We start from the raw sequence: 26,220 nt of genomic DNA on the forward strand, positions 1-26,220 counted from the left end.
ATAACAAGTATTAATAATAAAACACTTTTTATTACCACGTGTGAACATAATTGAAAGGTCTATGTCAGTCATCTGTGTTGGTTATTGAACACATCGATGTGCCTTCGGCCAAATATTAAAAGACACCTTTTGTGTTTTAGAGTGAATATAAGATGTACTATGCTAGATTTAGTTTTTTGAAGATGGGTTTCCAGCATTCAACTGTCTGGGGTAATGGAGTAATGAGCATTAACCATTACTGTGTGTAGAAATTTTCTTTACTGTGCCCAAGATTTTATTTAATGTAAACTTAATGTTGGGTTTATGAAACATGAACTGAGCAGTCTTGTTCTTCAACTGTGCATGTGTTAGTGAATAATTTCTTTTTATAGGGAAACAGATTTGAGGTGCAGCGGAACAAGTACTGACAACATTGCAAGAGAGAAGCCTCTACTGCTACGAAAACAAAGCAGAGAGAATGATAGTGTTCAAGGAAGAAACCACATAATAAGAAACTGAAAACAGGCGGAGAACAAGGGTCGCCTTATCTCCCAGCCAAAGACGAAAGAATCAGAGCATTTACTAAAAGAAGTCATCTGTCATCCAACATCTTTGGACAAGTGCCACTAAATTAGACTGGATGAACAAATGGTTTTTGTTCATGGCTGTTTATCATCCATGAACAAAGAACAAAAATCCTTAAAAAAAAAAAAAAACACACAAAAAACACAAAACAAAACATTACAAAAAATTGCTTAAGTTACTTTCCCCTAACAGATTTCTGTGTTAAAAACATGCACACACAAGGAGACAAGTCTTAATAACTTGAATTTAACATTCAGATGAAAGGTCATCTCTCTCTGTAATACCAGCTAAAACATATGCATGTTTGTAACACTGACGTCAGGCAACAATAATTTTAATCCAATATTGGCAAGAAAAAGGTTCCTTTAAATGTAGCAGTGACAGGAAGTGCACTGATTTTAGCGTGGCAGGAACCAGTGAGGGTTTAAACTGTCTCTCACAGTCACTGGTCAGGACAGTTTAAAAAAAAATATATATTATTATTATTTCAAGTACATATACAAATACGGCAATCAGTGCTGCACAAATTCAAAGGATTACAATGAATTGCCAGAAAGAACAGCGATTACAGTAACAATGTAACCATATAAAACAGAAATAATGAATTTTTACATCGATATAGATGTGTACAAATGACCAAGATACAAAATTGAGTGAAATGCTGCCTATTAGAGAAAACAAAACAAAACAGACAAACAAAAACAAAGGGGAAGCATATATTCAGTTATTCGATTCAGTGGGAAGATGCTTAAGAATATCATATAGTTTTTGTGGTTTATTTCCTTTAAGTAACTTAAGGATTTTATATATAGTTTCAATTTGTATAAGAAAGTAACAAACCTGGGGATGTTTTGGTAAATCTACATTTGTGTATGAAAAAATTTGCTATACATAAAATAACATTATGACATAGTCCATCCTTCTTATACTGTAGAAAAGGGCCAAAAGATTGGTCAGGACCAGTTGTCACAGTGACAAAACAGAATTGTACCACTCTGCTGCCATCTTCCAGACTCCGCTGTTTTAGAACAGCGCATGCGCTGGCCGTGACGTCTCGTGACGTGACATTTGAAATGAGCCGGGAAAGTAGCAACTGAGGAAGACTACGATGAAGTGAGAGCAGCTAAATGTGTGAGTGAGCTTAATAATACACTGTGTGTACAGGTGTGGGGACGGGATGGCGCTTATGGCAAAGGTTACGCTTCCACCTTCAGTCTGTTCCTACTTGTTACTAACGTCATGGGTTCATAAGATCCCTGTCATACGCTCGTACCTTAAACAGTGTACATGCTGTATATGCTCTCATATAGAAAGACTTGTTTGACAACCCGAGCGTACCGATCGCGCGCACGGTTAGGTTGCTGGCAGTAATAGCAAACAGGTTTCCGTACATCAGTTAGCTGTAACTGCACTGCTTGTGGCTGGCTTTTATAGCTCTTGACCCTTACATTTCAGCGGTCTTCTTCTTCCCTGTCGTTGCTCTCGCTCTCGTTCACTCAGAGTAATGATGAATTAATAAGTTGTCCTTGTGTAGCGCTTTGTCTTAACACGTAATTTTATGTATGTTCCACAGACTTCCTGTAAATGTTTCAGAATAAGAGCCTGGTTAAGAAATGACTGTGCATTGACACGGTAACCCCCCTTTAATTTGAAACAGCTACCGGAAGTGCCGAGTTTGTATAAACAAACAAGACTGTAATATGGGTTTTGACAGCATATAAGCAGGAGCCAGACCTTTGGTTTTAGCTGTCCTTTCATTGACGCCTATTAAAGTTTATAAGCTGATCTTTTAATAAGTGTCTGACCTGTTTGTTAATCCGTGTGTGGACGTATTCCGGTAACTACGAACAGCACATGGAGTTCATAATTATGAAACCCGTCAAAATATAACGTACGTTAAGAAAACTCTGACCATTTGTGTATTATTCCACTGGTTTACTCTTCAGATCTCTCATAGTGCATTGTCATATTCATGCTACCTTGGTCCATCAAAATTGTCGAAGTGTTTGAATGGAGCCGTGAGGGTCATCAGTGTAAAAGTGATGTGTGTCTGACATAATGCGCTCGCTTTAGGAGATGGCTGGAGCAGCAGTCTCACATGTCCCATGTCTACAACTTAAATGTTTAAGGTTTTAGAGAGGCAATGTTTTTCGATCCAATTTTCATTGTCGTGCCTGTTGCTTTTTCTTCTCCTTAAGCAGTTTGATATCATCAAAGTTCTACTTTAGTTTTGTGCATGACCTTCACCTGCATGCTTGACAGGTTAGAATTTTAAATTCCAATGTTAATGGTTTTAATTTGACCCTGTTTCAGAAAAATGGGCGACCTTGAGGATATCAGCCACCACATTCACGACAGAATAACTTCTATAAAACACATGCTGGATCTGTCAGTTATTGGTATGACATGTCCACTTGTATGAGACTGATGATAGTGTTTGCATCCATGGGAACCACTGCTAAGTTTTGTGACATAAAATGTTCCTCTGCATACAGAATTGCCTCAAAACAAGACGAAGAAACTTGGACAAGAACTGTTTGCCCTGGAGAGACTTCTGGAGGAGTTTGAAAAAGGCGTTGACCAGCAGAAGGAGCACCTGAAGCATCTCAAGGTAAAGTAGAGGCGTTTGTTTATCTGTTGGAACAAACAAGTCTAACATTCACACCAATAAAGAAGAATAAGCTGTGACTGCCATAACTAATTTTAACTACTGCATAAACCAGTTAGTCACTGATACATGCCATCCAGTCAAGCCCCTGAAGTGATATTAATTTTTAGCATGAATGTCTTGCTTTTCCTTTGCTCAGAGTGGACCTTCAGGGGTGACTACATGCACAAAATAGAAATTCATTTTCTCCTGACAGTTTGATCAGCAAAATGGCTTTTTAATGCTTTCTAAATGAAAACCTAGATAAACAACATTTAGTTTCCTTAAAAAGCACCCTTTGAGGATGCCAGAATTTTGTGAATGCAGGAAAAATGGCAGAGATGAAAACAAATAATGAAATCATCCAGAGTAAAACATTAAGTGAGCGGAGGGTTTTAGGGTTTGACAGTCTCTTTTTCTCACTCAGGAACTTGATGAGGTTTTCCAGAAGCATCTACAGGATGTTCAGCACATTAAGAACAACATCCCTCCACACATGCCCCGGAAGAAGGGCCTGCTCAAGTGAGAATACCGGGATTGCTTACTTATGCTTTTTTTTTTAATGGAAAATGGGGGATTTTATTTTGAATAAAGCAGTATTTCTCTAATGATCTATGAATCAAATATATTTGGCAACCCGCTTCAGCATTTTTACCTTTTTTGTTATGTTACCCTTTCAACAGAATGTTGTTTGTGCTCAATTTTTTACTTCTCTTTGTTTGAAAAATTGGCACTAACTATCCAGCCCGGTCCTTCCTGTCGTGGATTTCCATACTGCCTGCTTCTCTGCTCAGACTGCTGTTGTAGCAGTCTTTGATAACACTCAGATGCTGAACCACAACTCCCGGTGTTACCATCCAGCTCATGGGGGGCAGCAAGAAGCAGTTGTTCTTGTTGCTCTCTGGAGATCCATCGTGAGGTGGAGAGTCGGTGAGCAGGTGGAGAGTTCATGTGCTGCTAAGTGGAGCTTACCAGAACTGCAGATGGATTAAGACAGCTGACTTCATTACTCTGCTGTTAATCAAAAAGTGCTTGGTTGTTTTTTTTGTTTTCCCCCCGCTCTTCTCAGCATAAAAACAAACGCATTATGTTTGCTTTCAACTGTTGCTGTACCTTGCTTGTAGAGCCCACCACCTTACAAAATATGCAGTAAATGCTTATGATCTGTTATTTTCCAGAGGAAGCGAACCTGCAATAAATCAGAAAGAAGCTGTAGAGGTTCAGCCAGCAGAAAAAAAGAGCAGCAAGAGTTTTGTCAGAGAGATGGAGTTTGTCACTATGCCAGAGTTTGAGAGCATCCCTCAGTAAGTATAATCAATCACTGTAATTCAAAATGACCTTATGTATGAAACCTTTGTGAAACCCACTTAAACAATCTAGGGAGGCTATCTCATTTTGACCTTGAGCCTTCCAGGCCATTCTTGGCACAGATGTTTCTGTATACAATGCCAGCTACTTGATTATGGGGTACCATGTATGCCTTGCCTGCTAGGATCTGGCAACGTGTGTGTGTGTGTGTGTGTGTGTGTGTGTGTGTGTGTGTGTGTGCGTGCGTGCTAGCTTGTTAATATCATATAATATGCTGGACACCTGTCTGTTCATTATGAGGAGTTTTCATGTCTTCATATCAGTGGCATCCATTTCCTCTTTATTACAGCTGGGTGTCTGATATCTGCTAAAGAATATTTGATGGCTTGGATCTTTTCCTACTGTTCAGCTGGCTTCTCAGCACCTGTTTTACTTTCTGGAAGTATTTGACTATTTTGCTTTCTGTAGCTCCACCCCTTTGCTTTGGATCACCTTCCGTTTCGTTGCAGTCATTCAGGTATACTTATCCAGTCCAAAGGACATCCCGATATCCTTGCCTTAGATCTTCGTGTGGTGGAGCAGTGAGTCGATATCTCGCTTATTCCTGGCCTGCAGGACTAAGCGTCTAAGCTCTGGCTGGATCTGCCCTTGTGCTTTTGTGCTTGTGCTACCCGCCAGAGCTCATTTAGAGACTTCTTGTACCTCTTATTCATGCAGGACCTGTGTGTCATGACACCCTTCTGCATTTCTGTTAGTGACTGACATCCTTCCTGAGTTCTCTGATTTTATGACTTCCAGCCGTCATCATAGGGCAGTCTGGCTACAGTCAGCTCAGCAGATGTCATTGGTGGCTGGGCCTCATCTAGTTCAGTTACACTGCTCTATTCTACCATGGTTGGCTCATTATGCCCATACCGCTCACTATTGCTCCCATAATAGCTGAAGACATAACATGAAACGGTGTTTTTCTGATGTGTGTTCATACAGGTACATGAAAGGACGTGTGACATATGAGCAGCTCAATGCAGCAGTGGAGAGCATCAATACTGCTGTAGCAGCCAAGTACAAGATTGTCCATCAGTCCTTGAAAACACTCAACAATCACTCACGAAAGCTGCACCAGCGCTTTAAGGACCAAGAGACCAAAGATACAAAAGGTATCCTGCAAGCCAAAATTGTGTGCTACTTGTGTACGTCTCAGGAAGACAGAATGGGCGTGTAGGTTTTCAGTCATAGAGGTCATGTTAGTCCAAAGAGCTTTCTTTCTTACCAAGCTCCTTAGTTTGCAACAGAAGTCTTTCTTGCTTTAAGATCACATTTTAGAATCATTGTGAAGGTTTTTCTGATCACTTTGAAAGCATCTCTGGGTTTTTCCCCTCAAGACAGTGAAAATGTTAGACTTCAATATTTGATATGTTGTCTTTTTAGTGTTTTCAGCTAAGCATAGGCTTTTAATGATCCACAGACCTTTCTTCTGCCATTTATTTTATTTGTTTGTTTTTAAGTATTCATGAGTCATATAAAGCGATATAAAAATCATTTTGGACTAAACAGAGCAAACAAAACTGTCCTGAAAATTAAAAAACGAAGGATACCGGTGTTATACTTGCTTGTTTTTCTTTTGCTTTCAGCTTTGTGGGCGAATCATTAAATGCAAACCCACATCTCAGATATTTGAGATCACTTTTTTCAACTGGCTCTTTATAAGTACATTATCACATCCATATTGGTCAGTTTCTGAGAAAGGATTGTTTGTAAAACACAAAGTTTCACAGTTGTGCTTAAATGTTTTGCAGGTCAGTATTTTGTGGTGGAGGATGACATTCGTGAATTTACCCAGATGAAGGTGGACAAACGCTTTCAGGGGATTCTGAACATGCTGCGACACTGCCAGCGCCTGCGGGAGCTCCGAGGGGGAGGGCTCACCCGCTACATGCTGCTATGAAAAAGACTCTTTCAGTTAGTTTTTCCTTTTCTCTAGTACACTGCCATATTTGTAAATGGCTTACATAGGTAAATGTCATTTGTTGTGATAGGTAGACATACCAAACATTTAACACGCTTCTGGTATATATATATGTTTGCGTACTTAAACTTCTATATGTATGTTGTATTGTCATATAGTGTAATAATAGATACTAGTAATAATAAATGGCACATTTTCTCTTCTGTATCATTATGTTGTAATAATGTAATAATATCTTTACATGTCTGAAAGCTTGGTTATGATTAAATTGCTTTTTGTGGTTTTTTTGAGACTTCATTCAGAGATTTATAGCCCTTTTACACTAGCACCTCTGCTCAGCTCCGTTTCAGTCGTTTTCCATTACAATTAAGTACCACCTATTGTGTGTGAGGTCATTACAGCAACATTCCTGAAACTCCTGCAATATCATTTGTAAGCAACACAAACATCACAAGAATGGAAGATGTTGTAGCAATAGTCGCTCTCAAGACGCTATCAGAGCCAAAGACCACAAACCTGCCACAAGGTTAGACAAAGGGTAATACTGTCTGCTCTGGGACTACCCCAGGGTTACCTGGTAGTGGTTTATGAAATAAAAATTCTGTTCCACACTGAAAACTTTATATTCCAGAGGCCGCTGGATTAAAATGGAGGCTCTCTTTGTTGGTGCCATGGTGAATCCTGGTATCAGAGCTCCAATGGTCATTCATTATCTTACTTTAATGCGTGACTGGTAGAATAACTCGCATGCTTAACTCTGGAAGAACACACTCCGGGTTGATTAAAGTAAAGGTGATCAATCTCTTGATACTCAGAACAGAAGTTATGGTCAGGCTCAGTTTGTGCAACAGCTTCTCAGGCATTCACGTCATCAATGGGACGCTAACACACAGGCTGAAAGTAATAAGTAATTTTATATATGTATATGACTCAATGCCCCACACATGAATCCTGGAATACCTAGAACTATACAAGATCAGCAGGATGCTGAGAGCCTTCATCAGGAACTCAATGGGGATGTGGCAAACAACACTAGAGGCCAATTTCAAGCCTGTAGCACAAGTCACTATCGAGTGTGGGGTCTACAAAGGAGATGCGCTGTCCCCACTGCTTTTCTGCATAAGCCTGAACCCCCCTCAGTCCAATCCACACCACGAGGATCTACAGGAACGACATCTGAATGTCATTCGGACTGGAGAAGTGTAGTTGGACGGTAACAAAGAGAGGGAAGGTAGTCAGAACTGAGGGGATTGTAATACCGGACAGCTGCAAGTACCTGGAAATCCTAGGCAAATGGGAACCTTAAAGAGGCCGCTAGAAAAGCTGCAGAGAGTGAGGCAAGTGCTGTGGAATCAGCTGAATGGGAAAAACAAGATCAGGGCTATCAACACCTACGCCCTGCCCGTGATCAGGTGCCCTGCCTGGATAATAAGCTGGCCAAAGGAGAAGACAGAAGCCACTGACATCAAGACGAGGAAGCTCATCACCATGCATGAAGGATTTCACCCCAAGTTCAGCATCCTGAGACTGTATGCTAAGCGGAAGGAAGGGGGCCTGGGACTGGTGAGTCCAGGATGAGGCAATGAACATCCACAAATACATCAGGAAAATGGCCACAACTGACTGTGTGCTTAGTGAATACCACAGGTGGTAGAACCCCGAGAAAGAAGAGGAGCAAGAGGGGGAGCCATCATAGAAGGACAGGCCCCTGCACAGTATGTACAAACGCAAGATACAGTACAAGATCCATAGAGGGTGGGTTCTACCACACCAGACAATACCCCAGGTGCAGGCTGTGCAAAGCTGGCCTTGAGATAATCCACACAAAACAGCAGGGTACAAGATACTAGCAGGCAGGTCATACATGGAATGCCGTAACCAAGTGGCCGGCATAGTGTACAGAAACATTTGTGTGAGTATGGCCTGGAAGTCCCGGCCATAGTCAATGTTTTTTTGTTTTTTTGGGTTTTTTTGCCTGTCCCGTTTGGCTTTTTTGCCATCAGAATTGTTGTCTAAAGGCAAAGAAAGATGCCCAACGGATTTACTTTACCAAATGGACCATCCCAGCCTTGCCGTAATGGTCTATTTGATTCACCTTTGCTTTTATTGTTTATTTTATTTTATTTTCACTTGCTACACACGGGACAGACTTGACTGGGGAAAAGAAAGGGGAGAAAGAAAGAGGGAAAGAATAACAGCGGAAAAGAGGGATGGGGATAAAGGGCAAAAAACAAAAACCAACAAAATAAGCAGACAAAAAATACATATATCAATCACCTGAATCACCTGTTGAGAGAGAAAAAAGAGAAAACAAGCAGAAGAAAAAGAGAGCAGTATAATAAACAACATCACAATGATCTATGGGAATATAACAGTAAATACTAAATATTAAACATTATTGAGCAGCACGTAAGATCGACAGCGCACAGTGTGCTTTGAGGTAGGAGCCAAAAAGGGTGTAGTTTGTGTGTGTGAGCACTCGTGTGTACACTTGTGAGCGTGAGCGCGCTTGTATTTAAAAGGTTCCTTCATGTAATGATCTGCTAGAGGGTGTGGGGGGGCCACAGCCCCGTCCTCCAGGGCATGAAGCAGGTATGGAGGAGATCAAGGCTCCAGACATCCAGAGGCCCTCAGAACACAAGAGACCAAGGAAGACCAACAGAGGGGCAGCCGCGCCACTGTCCCAGAAAGAGCTGACGGCCATAGAGCAAATAATATCACATTGACGGCCATAGTCAATGCGATATTATTTGCTCTGCTGCTTATTTTCCATCCTTAAGTACAGCGTGTGTTGTGTGTGTGTTCACGTTACTGTGCTGGGTAAAGGCACACTGTGCGGTCAGTGTGCTCTGGTGTACTCTTGTTCGTGTACCACGAGGGGTCAGTCTGAGGAGCTCATCGCCACAAGTCCCTGCATGTGTGCCCCTGTGGGCAGTCTGCTTATTCTCAGTGTACAAGCCCACTGAACTGAGCTGGAACAACTTGTCACAGCTCATTGCTGATCCACGAATCTGCGCAGGGTCCCGGAGTACAGCAGGAAGAGGCTCCCCTTCAAAGTAAAGCAGTTCCGTGCGTCACAGCGCTGTTTGTCTCCGCGGTGATTTCACTCGAAGCTGAAGTTCAGGAAAACGCTACAGCACAGACTCCGTCCTCATGGACCTGGAAACCGCTCAGCACAGTGAGCCGTGTCTGCCTCTGTGAGGGAGCAACAGGCTGATTTCTGCCTCAAACCACCGCAGCGAGGTAAGCAGAGCCGCACAGCCGAGCAGCTGTCCGCAAACAAAGCGCTTGTCCTGGTGTGTGTGTGTGTGTGTGCCCGCTGTTTGGTTCTCGGTCAGCCTTCAGTTCAGCTTTCAGCTTCTCCAAAACTGGAGAAGCTGAAAGCAAATATCATAAAGCGTCTTAGTAAGGTATGAAAAAGCCCTCTGAAAATACAGAATACTTACTATAAAAACACAAATAATACGACAAAGTAAAACAGTACGGTAGAGCTCAGTAAACCCATTAGAGAATAATTAGGAAAATGTAAAAGGCTTAAAAATAAGGTGCAGTAAAAATATATGAGGAGTGAGGAGGGAACAGGAGTCTGCTGGGCAGATGTCACACGGGGTATGAAAGAGTTCATGCAGGTTTTGAAGAGCTGATTACTGACACACACAGCTATGCTCTGGGTGTATGAGGCCTGATGGGAGGGAGCTTTGCAATCTGGCCATTCTCATTCCAGCTGTTAGCTTTTCTCTCTCAGTACAGTTGAGCTGCTTGCTCAGCACAGGCATGCTTCCATTCATGCCAGCCTTTCCTGCTCCAACCCCGGAGGTTGAAAGATCATCACTACCATCGCTCATACTCACTTTATTAAGCAGTTGTTCCTGCACTGCAGACAGTGCATTTCTGTGTATTCATTTGGCAGAAAATTAAAAAAATTTAATTACCACTTCTAACAGTGGTAGAAAACACCCTCTTCCTTTGAGGACTAACCCGAGAAGCATGCTGATGTACTGAAGGTGGGGCACTGCGTCAGTGCTCCAGGTAGAGGGTCGCCACAGCGCATCATCTGCCTGCATCTCACCCTGCTCCATGTAACATCCTCCATTTGTTAGCGCAACCTCTGCAAGTTCTCCTTCACTGCATCCATCAATCCACTCTGAGCTCTTGCTCGTTTCCTCCTGCCTGGCAGCTCTAGATTGAGCATCCTTTGTTCAAACCAGCTCAGCGTCGCTTTTCTTGTTGCAGTGTGTCTCTCACAAATCATGACACTCATTACCACTCACTCCACCCTGCCTTGACTCTCTTCTTCACCTCTCTTGTACACTTTGCTTTAGAAGGTGGATCTCAATGATTGTAGGGTCTGTCTTACAATATAAAGCATACCTCCACCTCTCCGGGCTCTCCTCCACCTGCTCTCTGTTCTCACTACAAATAGCTATGTCGTCTGCAAACATCACAGATCCACAGAGCCTCCTGCGTGAGCTCGTCTGTCACCTTATGTGTCACTTCTGACTTCTGAGATGACCAAAAGTTTACAAAGTGAATTTAATATGTTATTTGTTTGGACCCAAAATGTGTGATTGAGCCTGTGATTTCATTAGAGAGCTGCTTTCACATAGAGTTGTGTAGGCTCAAAAGTCATGCTTTAGTTACAGGTTGTTCCCTGCTGACCAGCTTTAAGGCACTTTCATGTTGGCTTCACTTCTCAGATCAAGAAGCTGTCCATCTTTTATACCGTTTGAGCTTGTGTTTATGTAATTCACATTCGGCTCACGCTGCCTTTTGACTTTTCCTTCAACTCATCACCTTTTCCATCAAGACAAATTAAACATGATTAGGAAAAGGCAGATGAGGGAATCTGTTGATGAGCCAATAAGGGTTAAGAGGTTTACCACAGAAGAAGAACCAAGCAGTGACATCTCCTGTTGGACATTCTCTGTTCTTGCTTTAGAGCCTAACGGAGGGACCGTATTGATCATGGTCTTAGCTGCTCTTCCACACACAGTTAGTGAGCAGCTGGATCGTCTGTCTGTTTCAGATCAAGTGTGGAAACCGGGGAATCTGCAAAATGAGCAGGCCTCCTTCATGCTGACAGACAGGCGGAGTGCTGTGTGGATGTTTCAGAAATCTTTGAGAACATGTGGCTGTCAAGCACTCCTATTTCGAGCTTTATCTTACAGGCTCTTTAAAAGGCAGAAGCACACACTGTTGCGTTTCTCCGGTCTGTCTGTGGCTCTGTCACACAGCAGTCAGCCGTGCTATGTGGGGTTAACCAGTGCTGCATGCTTTACTGTTGAGTCATGCTCTCTCACTCTGCTAGCATGTCTTCTGAACGCTGTGTTTGTTGTTCTGAGTCGTACTTGTTCTGGGTGTTGTGATGCACAGCAGTGCAGTGTGTGCTTTCTTAAATAAATGATTGTGTGAGACATAATGCAGATGAACGCTGCTTGCTTTACTTTCTCGTTAGTGTGACCTTGAAGCTGACAGGAACTAGAGAACAGAGTACAGACTAATGTTCCAGCTGCAGTCCAAGACAGTGGAGTTTGAGTCCATCCAACCACAGGAGGACAGACCATGCGGAGAGGCAGCTAGGTGATACTGAGGTCAGCCGGTAAGAAAACATGAGATGGAAACAGCTGACTCCCTGATATGTTGGCTGTTCTTCATTTCTAACTTTTTATCTTGTTTCTCTCGGGCTCCTTAACTGGTTAGCAGCAGCTAAAATTTCTTAAAAGCCAAGTTGATGGCCAGTGACGGTGTTCTCTCAGATGGATTAAAAAGTAGAAATTAAAATGCTTGTATGAGATGTCAGAAGGTGCCGGCGTACATGACTGTGTGCAGACAGTCCACACAGGCCCAGCTGTTACTGCAGTCTAACACAGCGTCGCCCATTTCTGTGCTTTTCTGATCCCACTGACTGATTCAGTTTGTTTCCAAAGAGAGTGTAACCCAGGTTTCATTTCTCTGTACACAGTCTACAGATGCCCCCTGAATGCAGCACAGGCTGGTGGTGACAGAAAACAAGTTCAGGATTGGGAATGAATTCGTGCCAGTGACCACAGGAAATGCACAGACACAAAAGTTATTAAAATGCTGTGACGTCACAGCGAGCAGACAGTTTCCTCTCAGGCGTCTTTAAAGTGAACTCGACACTGTCGGAGCACGGCTGATGTTTTTCAGGAGGTCCTGCGTAGCGCTTGTATGTTGTGCTGTGACTGCAGCAGTAATAGAGACAAACAGTCTGAAAAGAAGCTCCCTCACTCTACATCGTAACTGTTCCCATAGCGAAGCAGGACAGACAGAGGTTGGTGCTTTGAGCTGTAGGCACATACACGAACAGCTCTCATTAAAATCCTCTTTTTGGCTTTTTTGTCTCATGCTTCATTTTGCTGAAAAAGGCAAAGGTATCAGAAGCGTCTGCTCTGTGGTCTTATCAGAGTGCCGATGTCACTGAAAGCACGCTCTCCTGCCTGCCATGTCACCATACTAGTGCTGTTCACAACACTGCCAAAGCAACACTACCAAAGCTAACAAAGTTTCAGGAGAAAAGTCGGTCCATGTGCAGCCTTGTTGTTTCAGTGATGATTCTGCGGGCTGATCTGTGCTCCTAATGAAGCCACTGTGTCACCCCTGTGGAATTTGGCACATGTATAAATATCTTTGCAACAGTAATTGCCTGCAAGTGACAGCAGCCAGAGCTCAGCTGTGTGATTGCATCTGAGGTCAGGATAGTTTGACTTGAATTGCCCAGACACGTATACTTGCCAGTTTGTGCTAACATGAAAATAAAAAGTGAAGCAGAGACGTAATGGATGGTGTGTAAGCCTTCACAAAATCCAAACCCATGACTTATAAAGATTCATAACAACTGTACAAGGATGATTTTTTAAATCACTTGTATTTTCACATATTGTGAGATTTGCATAAACCTCAGCGTGTAAAGTTTGAGCTGTGAACATCTTACTGCTGCCATTCTTCCCCAGCAGCAAGAGCGCCTCCCAGAAGTCCACTTCCACAAAAGTAGGTCACAATAGTCCCAGAGATGCACCCAGCAGTCACTTTGTTAGTCACTGCCAGTTACCACAAACACTCGAGCACAGTCCTCTGTCAGTGATCAGGGTTAGGGAATTACTTTTTCACACATGGCCAGGATAGCTTTTAAATTGATGAATAATCATTTAATAAATGCATTTGGTGTTTACTCAGGTTATAGTTGACTAATATGGAAATTGGTTTGATGATTTGAAACATGGAAGTGTGACAAATATGCAAATAACTAAGAAATCGGGAAGGGGCCGATAGTTTTTCACAGCGCTGTCTGCAGTAGTAAAACTCTGCTGCCATTGGCTGCGTCTCTCTGTCGTTCTGTCATTGTTCCTGAGGGCGGAAGCAGCAGCAGTCCCAGGTTGATTTAAAGCTCCAGACACTGAAACAGTCAGTTAGAGCCCAAAACCACAGTCTGCACACATGTTCACAGCACGGTCTGTGTGCGATTCTTTCTATATATTCTCGGCACCTGTGACACTGACATTAGTAATTCCTGGAGTTATAGGTGCTTAAAATCTGCATGATTAAGTGGGCGTGGCCTCTTTGACAGGTGGATGGTGTCAAAGAGTTGGAGTCCCAGAGCCGGACCTCTCATCCATGTTTGTGCTCTTTGCTGACAGACAGTCATAAAGTCTGTGCTTTTTATTTTATGTCCTCATCTGCTAAACACGCTGTAACGTCCTTCTCTTTAAACTGAATTATTTGTCCAGTTCTCTGCCTAATGTGATGTTGTACGTCATTCTAAAATATTCTGGCATATACACACGGTTAAAAACAGCTGCTGAGTAGTTCCAATTTATAATTAGCAAAGAACAAGAGTAGTTAAGCTTAGACCTCTCCAGTGTCTTTTAACTGAGTATATATTATTAGTATTTAAAAGGAGCATCCATCCATGCCAAGATACTGAACCCTGATTTGCCCCTAATGCATCCACTACAGTGTGAGTGCGTGTGTGAATGTTAAACAAAAGTTCTTGTATGGATGTGTGTGACTGAGGGGATGAGGCTTCTAGTAAAGTGCTCAGAGTAGAAAAGCACTATGTCAGTTCATATATTAACCAGTTCTCCTGTGTCTGTCTGGACTTGTGTTCACAAGTATGAATGAATGATGAACAAAATATAAAGATTGCATAATATTCCCCTCTTCACCATCTATCAAATTTCCTATGCAGCAACCCACCCTGAGGTTGAGAGACGGGGTGGACTATACCTTAGACAGGTCAACAGCCCTGAGATGAGCTGTGGACATACTCGCATATTGGCCTGTGGCCAGTAAAGAATCACCAGTTTGTCTTTGGAATGTGTGACGAGGCACCCAGAGGAAACCCCAGCAGGCACAGAACATGTCCACGCGGCTGCTTTGAAGCAGGCATGGTAAGCTTCATATATAGTATGCTGTTGAAAGCACAGTGACTCGTAGGACATGCACAATTGCAGTGAGTATAGCCTTGACATTTCCTATATTGTTGCCGTACGTGGTAAAATGATTAAATAAGGTTGGTTGTTGAGAGATCCACAGACAGACACGTTGACAAGTGATGAAACTGATATTTCTCCTTGTTGTAACATCACACTCAGAAACAATATCTTGACGTGTCCTGGCAGGCTGGCCACTAAATGAGTGTAACGATGGACTGGAACACTTGTAGACATGTGTTGCTGACATCAACTTTAACCTGTAATAAACAAGTACTGTTGCATTTTCAAAGTTTTGGTACCAAAAGCTTTGTAAGTTGTTCTGGTGACAGTTCACTTCATAATTAATCCTTCTGTCAGCAGTCACATCATCAGTAAACTCCAGTGACCCGCTTCCACTGGCAGGCATACATGATGACAACAGGGAAACATAAGGTTTCCTGCACCACGTTTGACAGATGATGACAGATAATGAGCTGGTCAATGCTTTTCTCTTACATCATTCTGGTACAAGTTAATCTGGCTGTCATCTGTCCACTGATTTTTTTTTCCTAGCACTGAGGTGGAAAAGTCTACTCTGGCCTTCCTGTTCGTGAGTCTAACCAGTGGCTTGTACCTTGTTGTAAACCGTCTCTTGTACACTTATTCACTCAGGAGTTCTCTTGTTAGATGTTGTAAGGGCTTTTCTTCCCCAGGAAATAATTCTGCAGTCGTGAACTTTAGTTGTTTTTGTTGACTTCCAGGCCTGTTGGTTTTCCTGAGCCACCCGGAGCGTTGCTTCTTTTTAAGAATGTAACAGATTGTTGGTCACTCGTAAGTTGTTTTTGGTCTTTCTGCACTGACATCAACCCTTTATGGACCTCGTGTTGTGAGTTCCAGTGAACAGATCTATTAGCTGCTTAATTTGTCATTGAATGATTCATTTTTAATAACTTTATGCATTTTTGTGGTTAGAAAAGTGGTGACACTCTTCTCTCAGATATTTCATTACTTAAACAAAATTACTTTTCCAGAGTTAGCTGTAACTGAGGAAGTGACATCTGTGCTGGGTTGTGACAGCGGTCACACTACAAGTGTACAACTGAAATATGCTAGGCCCACCTCTTCATGTGGGCCAAGGCTTAGTTTACTAAACTGTTTACTAAAATGTGCACCAGTGAGTCACTGGGGCGTGTGAGTAAGAGGATTCACCACCATTGCAGCTCAGTAGCTAGACCGGCTCATCTAACAGTGTACTGGAAACATTCCGATGGAGTTTTGGTCAATGTTGAAATGATTCCATCACACAGTTGCTCCAGATTTGTAACAGTTTCACCACATCCCAAAGGTGCTCTGTTGGATTGAGATCTGGTAAATGTGGAGGCTGTTTGAGCGCAGCAAATATCTCTTTGAGGTGATCTGAGCTTTGAGATGTAGCACATTATTCTGCTGGAACTATACATTGGGATGCACGTGATCAGCAGCAATACTCAGGTAGGCTGTGGGATTGAAACACATCTCAGTTGGTACTAAAGGGCCAAAGTCTGCCACCACCACAACACAACACAACCACACCACAACACAACCACAACCACCCCACACTACCTGCAGCAGCTGCCTGAAATGAATAGACCTAGCGACTCATGTCTTCAGTCTGGCCTCACTGATTGCTCCAAACACACCAGGTTACTGAGAGATGTGTGATAAATCAAAACAGCACAAAAGTGCAGTGTGTCTCGCAGTTGTGATATCAGCAAATACAGTTTAATAATGAATTAATAGATTTTCATTAATCTTCTACACCAAATTCTCAAAGTGTTCTGTTCGTTTTCATTCTCTGCTGTTACCTCTGGTCCTTAGAATCTGGGCCTTGGTATTTTATTCAAGGTGAAAGCCTGTAAAATGTGGGTTAAAAGCTGGCTGAGCTTTGCCAGAAGCAGCAGCTGATTGGCTGTGGCTGAGCTGGTGTGTTGTGATAAGAGCCCAGCCTTTTGCAGCTCCACTGTGCAGTCAGAGGAAGTCTGTGACGGAGTGAAGCACAGCACCCCTCACTTCTTCCTTCCACTCTCTCTCTGCTACTCTGTCATTCCTGCCATACCAGACATAGCTTACCACCAGCTGAGGTAGGCTCTCACCATAAATTTTTGGAAAGAACAGCCGGAGTCAGCATTCAGTCTTAAAACACATAATTACAACAAGTTGTGGAAACATGTCCTTCTCTCTGTTTCTGTCGCAAGAGCCAAGTGTGTGTGTGTGTGCGTGCGTGTGCGCGTGCATGCTTTTTCAGTCTTTATATGTGTTTGACATACAATGGCAGTGTGTGTATGTTTTCTGCAGTTTACATAATGTACGTTGGAATGCTTAAAACTAGCAGTGAAACTAGCAGTAATAATTCCAGTAATTAAGAGGAATTTTGGCCCACCCATCTTTGCAGAATTGTTGTTATTCAGCCACCTTGGAGGGTTTTCGACCATGAACCGCCTTTTTAAGGTCATGCCATCCATCCATCCATCCATCCATCCATCCATCCATTTTCTGCCCCTTAGCCTGGGCTGGGTCGCAGAGGCAGCAGGCTAAGCAGAGAAGCACAGACCTCCCCTGCCACCTCGTACAGCTTGTCCAAGGGGAACACCGAGGCATTCCCAGGCCAGGCGAGAGATATAATTTCTCCAGTGTGTCCCGGGTTTGCACCGGGGCCTCCTCCCGGTGGGACATGCCCGGAACACCTCACTCAGGAGGTGCCCAGGAGGCATCCTTATCAGATGCCCAAACCACCTCAACTGGCTCCTTTTGATGTGGAGGAGTAGCAGCTCTACTCTGAGCCCCTCCTGGAGGGCCCACCCAATCTCTAAGGGAGAAGCCAGCTACCCTTTGGAGAAAGCTAATTTCCGCCGCTTGTATCTGCGATCTTGTTCTTTTGACCACTACCCAAAGCTCGTGACCATAGGTGAGGGTAGGGACATAGATCAGCCGGTAAATCGACAGTTTTGCTTTTACGCTCAGCTCTTGCTTTAGCACGATGGTCAAATTGCGAACAGAATTGGTGACAAAGGGCTGCCCTGGTGGAGTCCAACACAAACAGGGAATGAGTCCGACTTATTGCCAGTTATGCAGACCAAGCTCTTGCAGTGGTTGTTTAAGGATCGAGTTCTCCAAGTCCACAAAACACATGTATACTGGTTGGGCAAACTCCCATGCACCCTCAAGTATCCTTGAGAGAGTAAAGAGCTGTTCAAGTGTTCTGCGACCGGGCGGAAAACCGCATTGTTCCTTCTGTATCCGAGTTTGACTAACGGAGCCCCAGCCTGCTGCCTCTCACCAAGGGCAACTCCAAACTGAACCAGAGTCCAGCTCTTCTCCGGGAGACTGGTTTCAGAGCCCAAACTGTGCACTGAGGTGAGCCTGACTATATCTACCCGGTACCTCTAAATCTAATGCACTAGCTGAGGCTCATTCCTACCCAGAGAGGTGACATGCCATGTTCCAGTCGCTAGTCTTGGTAGAAAAGAGGATCGTTGCGTCAGGTTTTGCTCCGTCAAGTTTGTATGTCTTAGTCCTGGTCTTAGTGTTAGTTACTTCCTGTTTTATTTTAAAAGTGTGACAAAGGACCCGACGCACACAACTTTACAAGGTACGTGTATGTTTATTTACATTGGATTTTTGCTCAGTCTTCTCGTACAGCTTTCCAGCTGCCATACTTCCGTTCAATCCAACACCATACACACCTCTCCCATCAGCTCTCGGTATCCAACCTATATAGGGGAGGCATGATAAGATAATGGAAATCAGCTGTTCTGGTCAGCCTCCCTGACACCACACCCTGAACCCACTGCTTCATCTCTCCCCTGCAGCTGAACCACAAACCACACTTCACCACAGATAGTTGCTTGTGTCAAGTGTGTTGTGTTGAGATTTTCATCTCCTTATCTCATGAGTTAGATTTAGTTTAGCTCTGTGTTGTTCCTCTGGTGTCTCCACTCCTTCCTAATGTCCTCTTGTGTATTTAAACCCTCAGTTTGCATTGGAGTCCTATTTCTGCCTTGAACATAGCAGTCCATGACACTTCTAAGAAAGGATGCAATCAAGATAACTCTAGAGACGAGTTATCTGTTTTACCCTTATCCTTTTTTAGCTTCCTTTCTGTCCCTGCATTCTCACTCATACTTTCACACATTTAATGCTTCCAGGGGGTTTGGGATTTTCAGTAAAATAATTTTATTTCTTTGCTGGAGTTTTAGGGTTAACCCTGGGTTTTTTGTACTACAAAGGTGGTTGACTTCTTACTGGAGTAAATCACAATGGTGACTTAAGCTGCTCCGAAGCTTCATTCACTTCTCCGAAGTTGTGCATTTTACTGGTATATTTTTATAACCTTTTGATATTTTTTGTCGCCATTTGATAACATTGCTGTAGTAGGTAGTAGTTAACCCTGGGTTAGCTTAGCGATTTGATAACCAGCTTTGTATGACCGTTTAGCCTGATCGCCAGTGTTAAGATAAGTGAAAGATACTGTCACGGAGGAGCAGGGAGGACTCGGCGCAGACTGAAATCTCAGAAAAACAGGTTTATTTACACACTCCAGGTGCACTATATACAGGTGAAGGAGAAGGGGGCCAGGGTTCCCAGGGGTGCAGAGCGGGGTCGGGAAAAGCGTCCAGAGTCTCCAAACCAAACACGAGAAATCTGCATACAGAGAACAAGGGTTAGCACGGAACTTTCACGGACAGAGCTCAAAACTGGCTGAGGCTAAAGTAGCACTGACGAGCGTTACTCAATAGTCCAGCGGCGAGGTGCTCTCAGTCACTGCCTTAAGTAGCGGGAGCAAACAAGGTGAGGAGCCACAGGTGATTGCCTACAGGTGGTGGAGGCCGGGAGCTCACAATGAGCTCCGCCCAGGCAGCGAGCAGAGAGAGAGGAGAGAGAGAAAAGACAAAACATAACATGTAGCCACACAGGGCCAGCCGAGCAGGCACGGGGACCATGACAGATACCCTGGATATGTTGAACGAGCTTCGTACTGTAGGGCACTGCTCATCTACTAATTAGAAGGTTGGTGGTTCAATCCCTGCCTGCTCCAGTGTGCATGCCAAATAACCTTGGGCAAGATACTAACCTCAACTTGTGCTCCATTGGAGTTTGAGTATTAGAATGAAAGTACTTAAGCATAGGGGGAAAAGTGCTTGTTTGAATGGCTTTAAGTGTGTTTAAGAGGCTTGTTGTATAAAGAGCTTTGAATGCTCAGCTAGAGTAGAAAACCACTATTTAAGAACCAGTTTGTTTACCATTTTACCTCTTGTATTCTAAGATCTGCTTTCTCTTCCAGCTGATTTAGCTTCCTCATGCTGAATCTTCCTTCATTTTGTCTATAGGCTATAAATCTAAACTGTTTTCCACTATTATATGATGGAGCAGTCAATACAGCGAGGACGACCAGGTCCTCGGTTACTTTCTCCTTTTGAAAGTCATTTAAAGTTGTTCTGCTGAGCTCCCTGGGTTTACTCGGCCCTGTAATGAACTCTACACCAGGTGTGAACACAGAGAAACAATCAATTTCCTAATTTTCTTTTTTCAAAATTATAACAATTTCTTCGGATCTCTCACCCTTGAAGACAATGTGGTCTTCTGATGAAAATCCCAGTGTTGTTGGTCTTAGCACTTTTCAGGGATAATCAGTTTATGTCCATCTCAGACCCCAGATGCCAATCAGTCATAGGATCCCGTAGGTGACACCAAGGTCGTCGTGGAAATATGAAATGAATTGAGGTGCACACAGCACAGAAACTGTTTTTTTTTTTTTTTTTTTCTCTTGCAAAGGCGTCGAACAGCAGCACAGGGCAGCAGTCTGTATGCAGTCTGTAAGCCTAGAATATTTATAGAGTATAGTTAATCTGTCTGCCATGGTCACAGAACACTGTAACAACAGATAACTCGCTCATCAGCATGTGCTATAACTGAACGATTAGATGGGGACACAATTTGACCGTATGGAGCCTGCCATTTGTTAAGGTTGGGACTTATTAAGGCTTTTAACACTGAAGCAGAAGAATCCTAAAAAAATCCATGACAAATTACAACCATTTATATAAAACTGCAGCTGTGAGTTATTTTAGTAATCAAGTACACTGACAAGTATCCCATATCAGTGACATTCACATCCAAAAACTGACTGCTGTCTACAGTGGAGTAGACAGCAGTCAGTTTTTGGATGTGAATGTCACTGATATGGGATACTTGTCAGTGTAATGTCTACTCCACTGTAACCTATGTTGTCCGCGATCAAGACGAAAACCACATTGTAAAAGAAGAGAAGCACTAAAGTGCTGACTGTCATCATTTGTCCCACAGTGAGCAGTAAGATGCAGCGCTTTAGTGACAGACTTCGGCCTGCAGCGTCACTGAAAATGACTTCTTTGTATTTGAAGAGCAGGATACTGCTTCCTTTCACTCAGACACTGAAGTTATTGAATATTTGAGGATCCCGAACTTTTTCAGGATAGACTCTTTCCATGAAACACAGCAATACCCTCGAGTGTGCCTGTGGAGAGCTTCTTCAATCTGGGGAGTCTTGTGCTAACTCAAAGAAGTCAAAGGAGGAACATATTGGATTTAAAACTTCTCCCCATGAGGTTTAGTCCACTGGTAAGCTATTATTTGGCAAAGGAGCAGCTTTTCCCCTATTTTCAGTATTCCATTTTAACATGCTTTTTCCTTTTATTCATTTTTTTCTTGCACATATCTAACAAGCCTGTAAATTTCTTCATCTGTTGTTTGACTGATTTTGCTGTGACCTGTCCATAGTTGGATCCAATATACTAATAGGTGTAAAAAGGAAATCGAATGAACAACACTTAACTCTTAATTCTAAACCTGCACAGTGTATTTAACCTTCTACAGCCCACTGTTGCCCTCTGACCCTCACCCAACACAATCTCAAACCGAAAAAGTGTTAGACCTCCATATTTACCAAGAGATATGAACGCAGACATTATGACTTTTCTATTAAAGTTAATGTCCACACTTATTAATAGACACAGACAAAATAATAGTTACTAAAGCCCGAGCCACCAAAAGGGAAAAAGTTCTCTGTGTCATTCTACCCGACCAAAGAGACTTTATGAAATCCAGAAATGTGCAGATTTTTAAATGTGGTCAGCTTTACTAGAAACCAGAGAACACACAGATTACCTGATTTGTCTACCCTTTTTTTCTTTAAATGATATATTATAGTCTCTCTTGGGTTGCTTTTGCAGTTTGTTTTGGATCGTTATCATCTGTGGTGATAACTGTGAACCTCTTTCTGCTCAGTGTTGCAGCATTAGTCTAAATGTGAGCAGAGTGCTGCCCTGTACACTTCACAATTCATCCTGCTGCTTCTATCAGGAGTCGCATCATCAACAAACACCAGTGACCCGCTTCCACTGGCAGCCGTACATGCCCATACCATAATGCTCCCTCCACCATGCTGACAGATCATGTGGATGCTTCAGATCATAATCTTCTTTCTTCATACATTTCCTCTCCATCATTCTGCGAGTTTCAGTGAACAGATGGCAAATGCAAGTTCAACACTTAGAACTGACTCCAGATCTTTTATGGGTCATGAATCAGTTTGTCATCAACTGCTCAGTTACTTTTGAGCCTCTGGAAGTGGGAGACTGTAAAAATGGCCATAATTCCTAAAGAGTTGATTCGGTTCTTTGTTAAACCCTTTGAATTAAAGCTGATAGTCTGTACTTGGACAGCTGCAGAGCAGAATCAGTGAACAGATTGATGTCTAATGAGCCCCTGCTGTGGGATGGGGGGTGTGAGCAGGCACACACAGATTTATACACACATTCACACGATGCATACATCCATCCATGGGAGGGTGAGGATTATCTTTGCAGGCAGAAAGACAAGAAGATCCGGTTTAGCCACTTAGAAGTCTCTACTGAGCGAGCCTCTTTACCCACTAACCTGGATGAAGTCTCTAATTGACACACAAATTGTCATGCTAAAGAAATACTCGCTGTTTTTATATAGAAAGCACAGACAGCTGTCATTTATTTCTTGAGTAACAGTTTAAAAGTGACTTTAAAGATGTTCATGTTCAGCAAAGGAGAACTCTGCCACTAAGGTACCAGAGTCTAGTGGCATGAGTGGAAAGCATGAATCAGCCTCAGGGCAGAACTCTTCAGCTCAGGAATGTGAGAGCTCATTAATCGCTGCAAGCAAGACTGAATATCGAATGTAAAAATGCAGCAGAGCTGCGAGTGTGCGTTGCTGATGTCCTCCTTTATGTTACAGCTTCACTGCAACTCTCAGACGTTGGACAAAGACAGAGTTAAACAGAGCTTGGCGTTTGTGGCCAGCCAATGAGAAAAAGACTCCTTGCTAAACAGACAAAATGTCAGATTTCTGTCTTGGCTACAGAGCAGTCAGCAGGATTCTTTACAGCTTGGTTAAGTACCTGACGTAATGATAAAACCTCCCACCAGTTCATGAATGAGAGGCTCTAAAAAGCTCTGTTATACAAAGACTGTGAGTTTGTGTGTCTGAGAGAAATAGTCTTGTCCTTTGGGTGTGTAAGGATTCCCCTGTTTCGTTCTGACTTCCTGCTTCCTGTCTGTGAAAGGGCTGACCAAATCAGTGCATGTACGAGAGCTGAATGCAGCTTTGTGTCTCTGTCACTTGTCAGTAATAAGTGTGGTTTGAACAGTAAGTGAGTCATGCAGACTAGGGCTGGGCGATATGACCCAAAATTCCTATCTCGATATTTTTTAGCTGGATAGCGATATAAGATATATATCTCGATTTTTTTTTTTAAAGCCATAAGTTAAGAACAAAAAGAGAGTTCTTAGTCACACTGTGTCCCAGATGTCACACGGGCACTTTTATTTACATACAGCGTAGATATTACTCAAAAATAAATTATCAGCATTTATTAAATAATCATGGTCCATAAATAAAAGAAAACAATGTTGTTTTTGTGCATAACAAAAAGCTCACAATTGTGCAGTCAAAATGTAAACTAATAGACGCTGAGCATAATAACAAAGAGACAGATTTCACAGCTGCACCACGTCTCTGAACAGGTGCCATTTGTGGTCCTTATACACACACAGTACGTATCACTCCGCGAGGCTCCTCCTCGGTAGCCGTTATCCTCCGACAATCCATCAAGCGGTGCAGCTCCGTAGCTTAGCAAAGTCATATTAAAACATTTTTTGACAGATTGCTGAGCGCTGTGTACCACATAAAATCGGTTCGCGGTCAGTAAGCACAACCAGAATTCATACATAAGGCGCACTGTCGATTTTTGAGAAAAGGAAAGGATTTTAGGCCGTGCAGCCCCTCCGGGCTGCATGTCGTTAGCGCGGTTAGCTCGTTAGCGCGGTTAGCTCGCTAACATGTTGACGCCGTCCAGCCCCACGCACGGTAACTCGCTAACAGACATTTTCCGCTTTCATCTTGTCATTGCCTGCAGGTGAAACTATGGGGGAGGGGGAGTTGGGTTCAGTGAAGGAGAGGCGAGGCCGAGTAACGTTGTGTAGAGACAAAAGTGGACGAAAGAGAGGCAAACCTGCGGCTCCACAAGTATAATTCTAACGTAACATAGACTATATCGATATAAACGATATTGTCACATCGTATATCTCGTATGAAAATATATCGATATTTTTTTTTAAAAACTCGATATATCGCCCAGCCCTAATGCAGACTGCTACATTGTCAAGTTAAAGCTGCAACAAGTTCTTGCCATGTGCTGAGCGACACTCTGTCCACCTGCACGTCTCCACAGCTGCTGCACAGTGACAGACTGTGCCAGACTATGGTGCTGCCGTCACAGTGCCACTCCTGTAGTCTGACATTCAAACTGCTGCTCATTCTAGCAATTCAGCTACTGCTAATAGTGAAGCGTATGAAGCACTCTAAAATCTCATATTAAAAACCAAAGACAAAACATTCACAGCTAAGAAGTGTTTTTCTTTTCAAACAGATAAGATAATACGCTGAAGTAGAAAAATATTTTTTCCGCACACACAGAAAGAACATATCGCACATGCTCCACTTCCTAGGAATCCACTGCTTATTTAATGTTTGCGTCTGGAAAAACGAACATAACCCTCTTATCAGGTTAGGCTGAGCAAACATCTCACTATTACAGAACATACAGCATGGTTACTTGAAGGAAAGGACGTGGAAGTGTGTCAGTGTGTGTTAAACTTTGTTTAGATTAGACTAAAATGTAAACCATCACCAGTTTGTCTGTTTGTAACTGGAAGTCTCACAGAATCTTAGTTCGGTCATTCCCAACCACCCATTTTGACTTCCAGGCCTTACTCGGCACGGATGTTTCTGTATACACTACCGGCCTTGGTTATGGCATTCCATGTATGCCCTGCCCTCCTGGCATCTTGCACCCTGCTGTTACGTGCTGGATTGTCTCAATGTCTGCGGTTTTGCCTTCTGGTAGTACAGTCTGATTACCTTCCCTCCCTTTGCTACAGATACATTTCTCCAGTCTGAATGACATTCCAATGTTATGATCCTCATGGTGTGGATCAGTGAGTAGATGTCTTGTTCACTGGCATGCAGCATATAGCAACTTTCCTCTGTGTTGCCTTGATCTTGGCCTCTGAATATAAAAAAACTAAATGCAAGTACCTTTATGTGCTGTGTTGGTTCAGAGTTTCAGTTGGCACATCCCTGAAAAAACTGCAGCAGTGTGTAAGAGGGTGGCAAGATGTTACAGTCTTTGCACACAGCTTCATCAAGCATGTATGTAATGTGTGGACGATGATGAAAATACAGTTTGTCAGCGAACACATCCTAGCATGTCATTTTCATGAGAAGATAACTGTTTTTCACTTCAGCTGTTTCAGACCTTTCATGTTGCAGATCTGCTATACTTCCTGGTGTATTTCCTCTGGCACTGTGAATGTTACATCTCTCTGCTTTGCCTCTTCTTCTAGTGTCTGACACCATGAAACTGAATCCACGGGAAGCTCTGCTTTATGTAAGTATCTGTTGTTTTTATAAGGCATCATAATGAGCTGTAAAGGAGCTAGAATGTCTTATTAAACTTGCCTGGTGTGGCAAATGCACTTTAAACACCAGCTAGCCAGCCGATTAGCAAATATGCTAACACACTTCACTACCAAACAGTCAGCAGATGGCACAGACCCAGATCTGTCACATGCCATCATTTCTGTTTCGAGTGAGGTTCCTTTTGTGAAGCACAGGGGCCATACCATTTGAAAACATCATCTAGCTTCAGCCATACAGGCGTTTTCCAAACTTATAGGTCTGTTTTTCCATCTATC

The 26,220-nt window shown here is 43.0% G+C and overlaps 3 protein-coding genes across 4 annotated transcripts in view; 2 read left to right on the plus strand and 1 right to left on the minus strand.

The window, feature by feature from the left end:
* Window positions 1-26,220, minus strand: part of dnajc24 (DnaJ (Hsp40) homolog, subfamily C, member 24) — a 412,088-nt gene that overhangs the window by 15,846 nt on the left and 370,022 nt on the right. The gene's annotated exons all lie outside the window — the stretch shown is intronic.
* Window positions 1,554-6,777, plus strand: ska1 (spindle and kinetochore associated complex subunit 1). 2 transcript variants are annotated; one of them, XM_085462732.1, is made up of 7 exons: window positions 1,554-1,695; window positions 2,878-2,963; window positions 3,060-3,175; window positions 3,639-3,733; window positions 4,390-4,515; window positions 5,507-5,676; window positions 6,316-6,777. In XM_085462732.1, exons 2-7 carry the CDS (start codon window positions 2,882-2,884, stop codon window positions 6,462-6,464), a joined length of 738 nt encoding a protein of 245 aa, XP_085318858.1. In that variant the 5' UTR covers window positions 1,554-1,695; window positions 2,878-2,881; the 3' UTR covers window positions 6,465-6,777. The 2 variants fall into 2 exon arrangements, with proteins under 2 accessions (XP_085318858.1, XP_085318859.1); XM_085462733.1 differs by lacking the exon at window positions 1,554-1,695 and adding an exon at window positions 2,241-2,455.
* The window catches only part of LOC146705145 (uncharacterized), a 61,583-nt gene continuing 44,822 nt past the window's right edge, over window positions 9,460-26,220 (plus strand). Inside the window, exons 1-2 of the mRNA XM_085460987.1 lie at window positions 9,460-9,728; window positions 25,870-25,913. Of these exons, the coding sequence (XP_085317113.1) occupies window positions 25,881-25,913 (33 nt within the window). The 5' untranslated portion in view covers window positions 9,460-9,728; window positions 25,870-25,880. The remainder of the gene's footprint in view (window positions 9,729-25,869; window positions 25,914-26,220) is intronic.

Source organism: Copadichromis virginalis, linkage group LG7, assembly GCF_057382275.1.
Source record: "Copadichromis virginalis isolate Kocher_CV1m ecotype Utaka linkage group LG7, C_Virginalis_male_GT1.1, whole genome shotgun sequence".
NCBI classification, from domain to species: Eukaryota; Metazoa; Chordata; class Actinopteri; order Cichliformes; family Cichlidae; genus Copadichromis; species Copadichromis virginalis.

What these genes read in the sequence shown, in the direction of transcription:
- ska1 (XM_085462732.1), top strand. Translation starts at nt 2,882, where the DNA reads ATGGGCGACCTTGAGGATATCAGCCACCACATTCACGACAGAATAACT. An exon ending in GAGTTTGAGAGCATCCCTCA is followed by an intron (nt 4,516 to 5,506) that starts GTAAGTATAATC and finishes GTGTTCATACAG; the next exon opens with GTACATGAAAGGACGTGTGA. An exon ending in AGAGACCAAAGATACAAAAG is followed by an intron (nt 5,677 to 6,315) that starts GTATCCTGCAAG and finishes AATGTTTTGCAG; the next exon opens with GTCAGTATTTTGTGGTGGAG.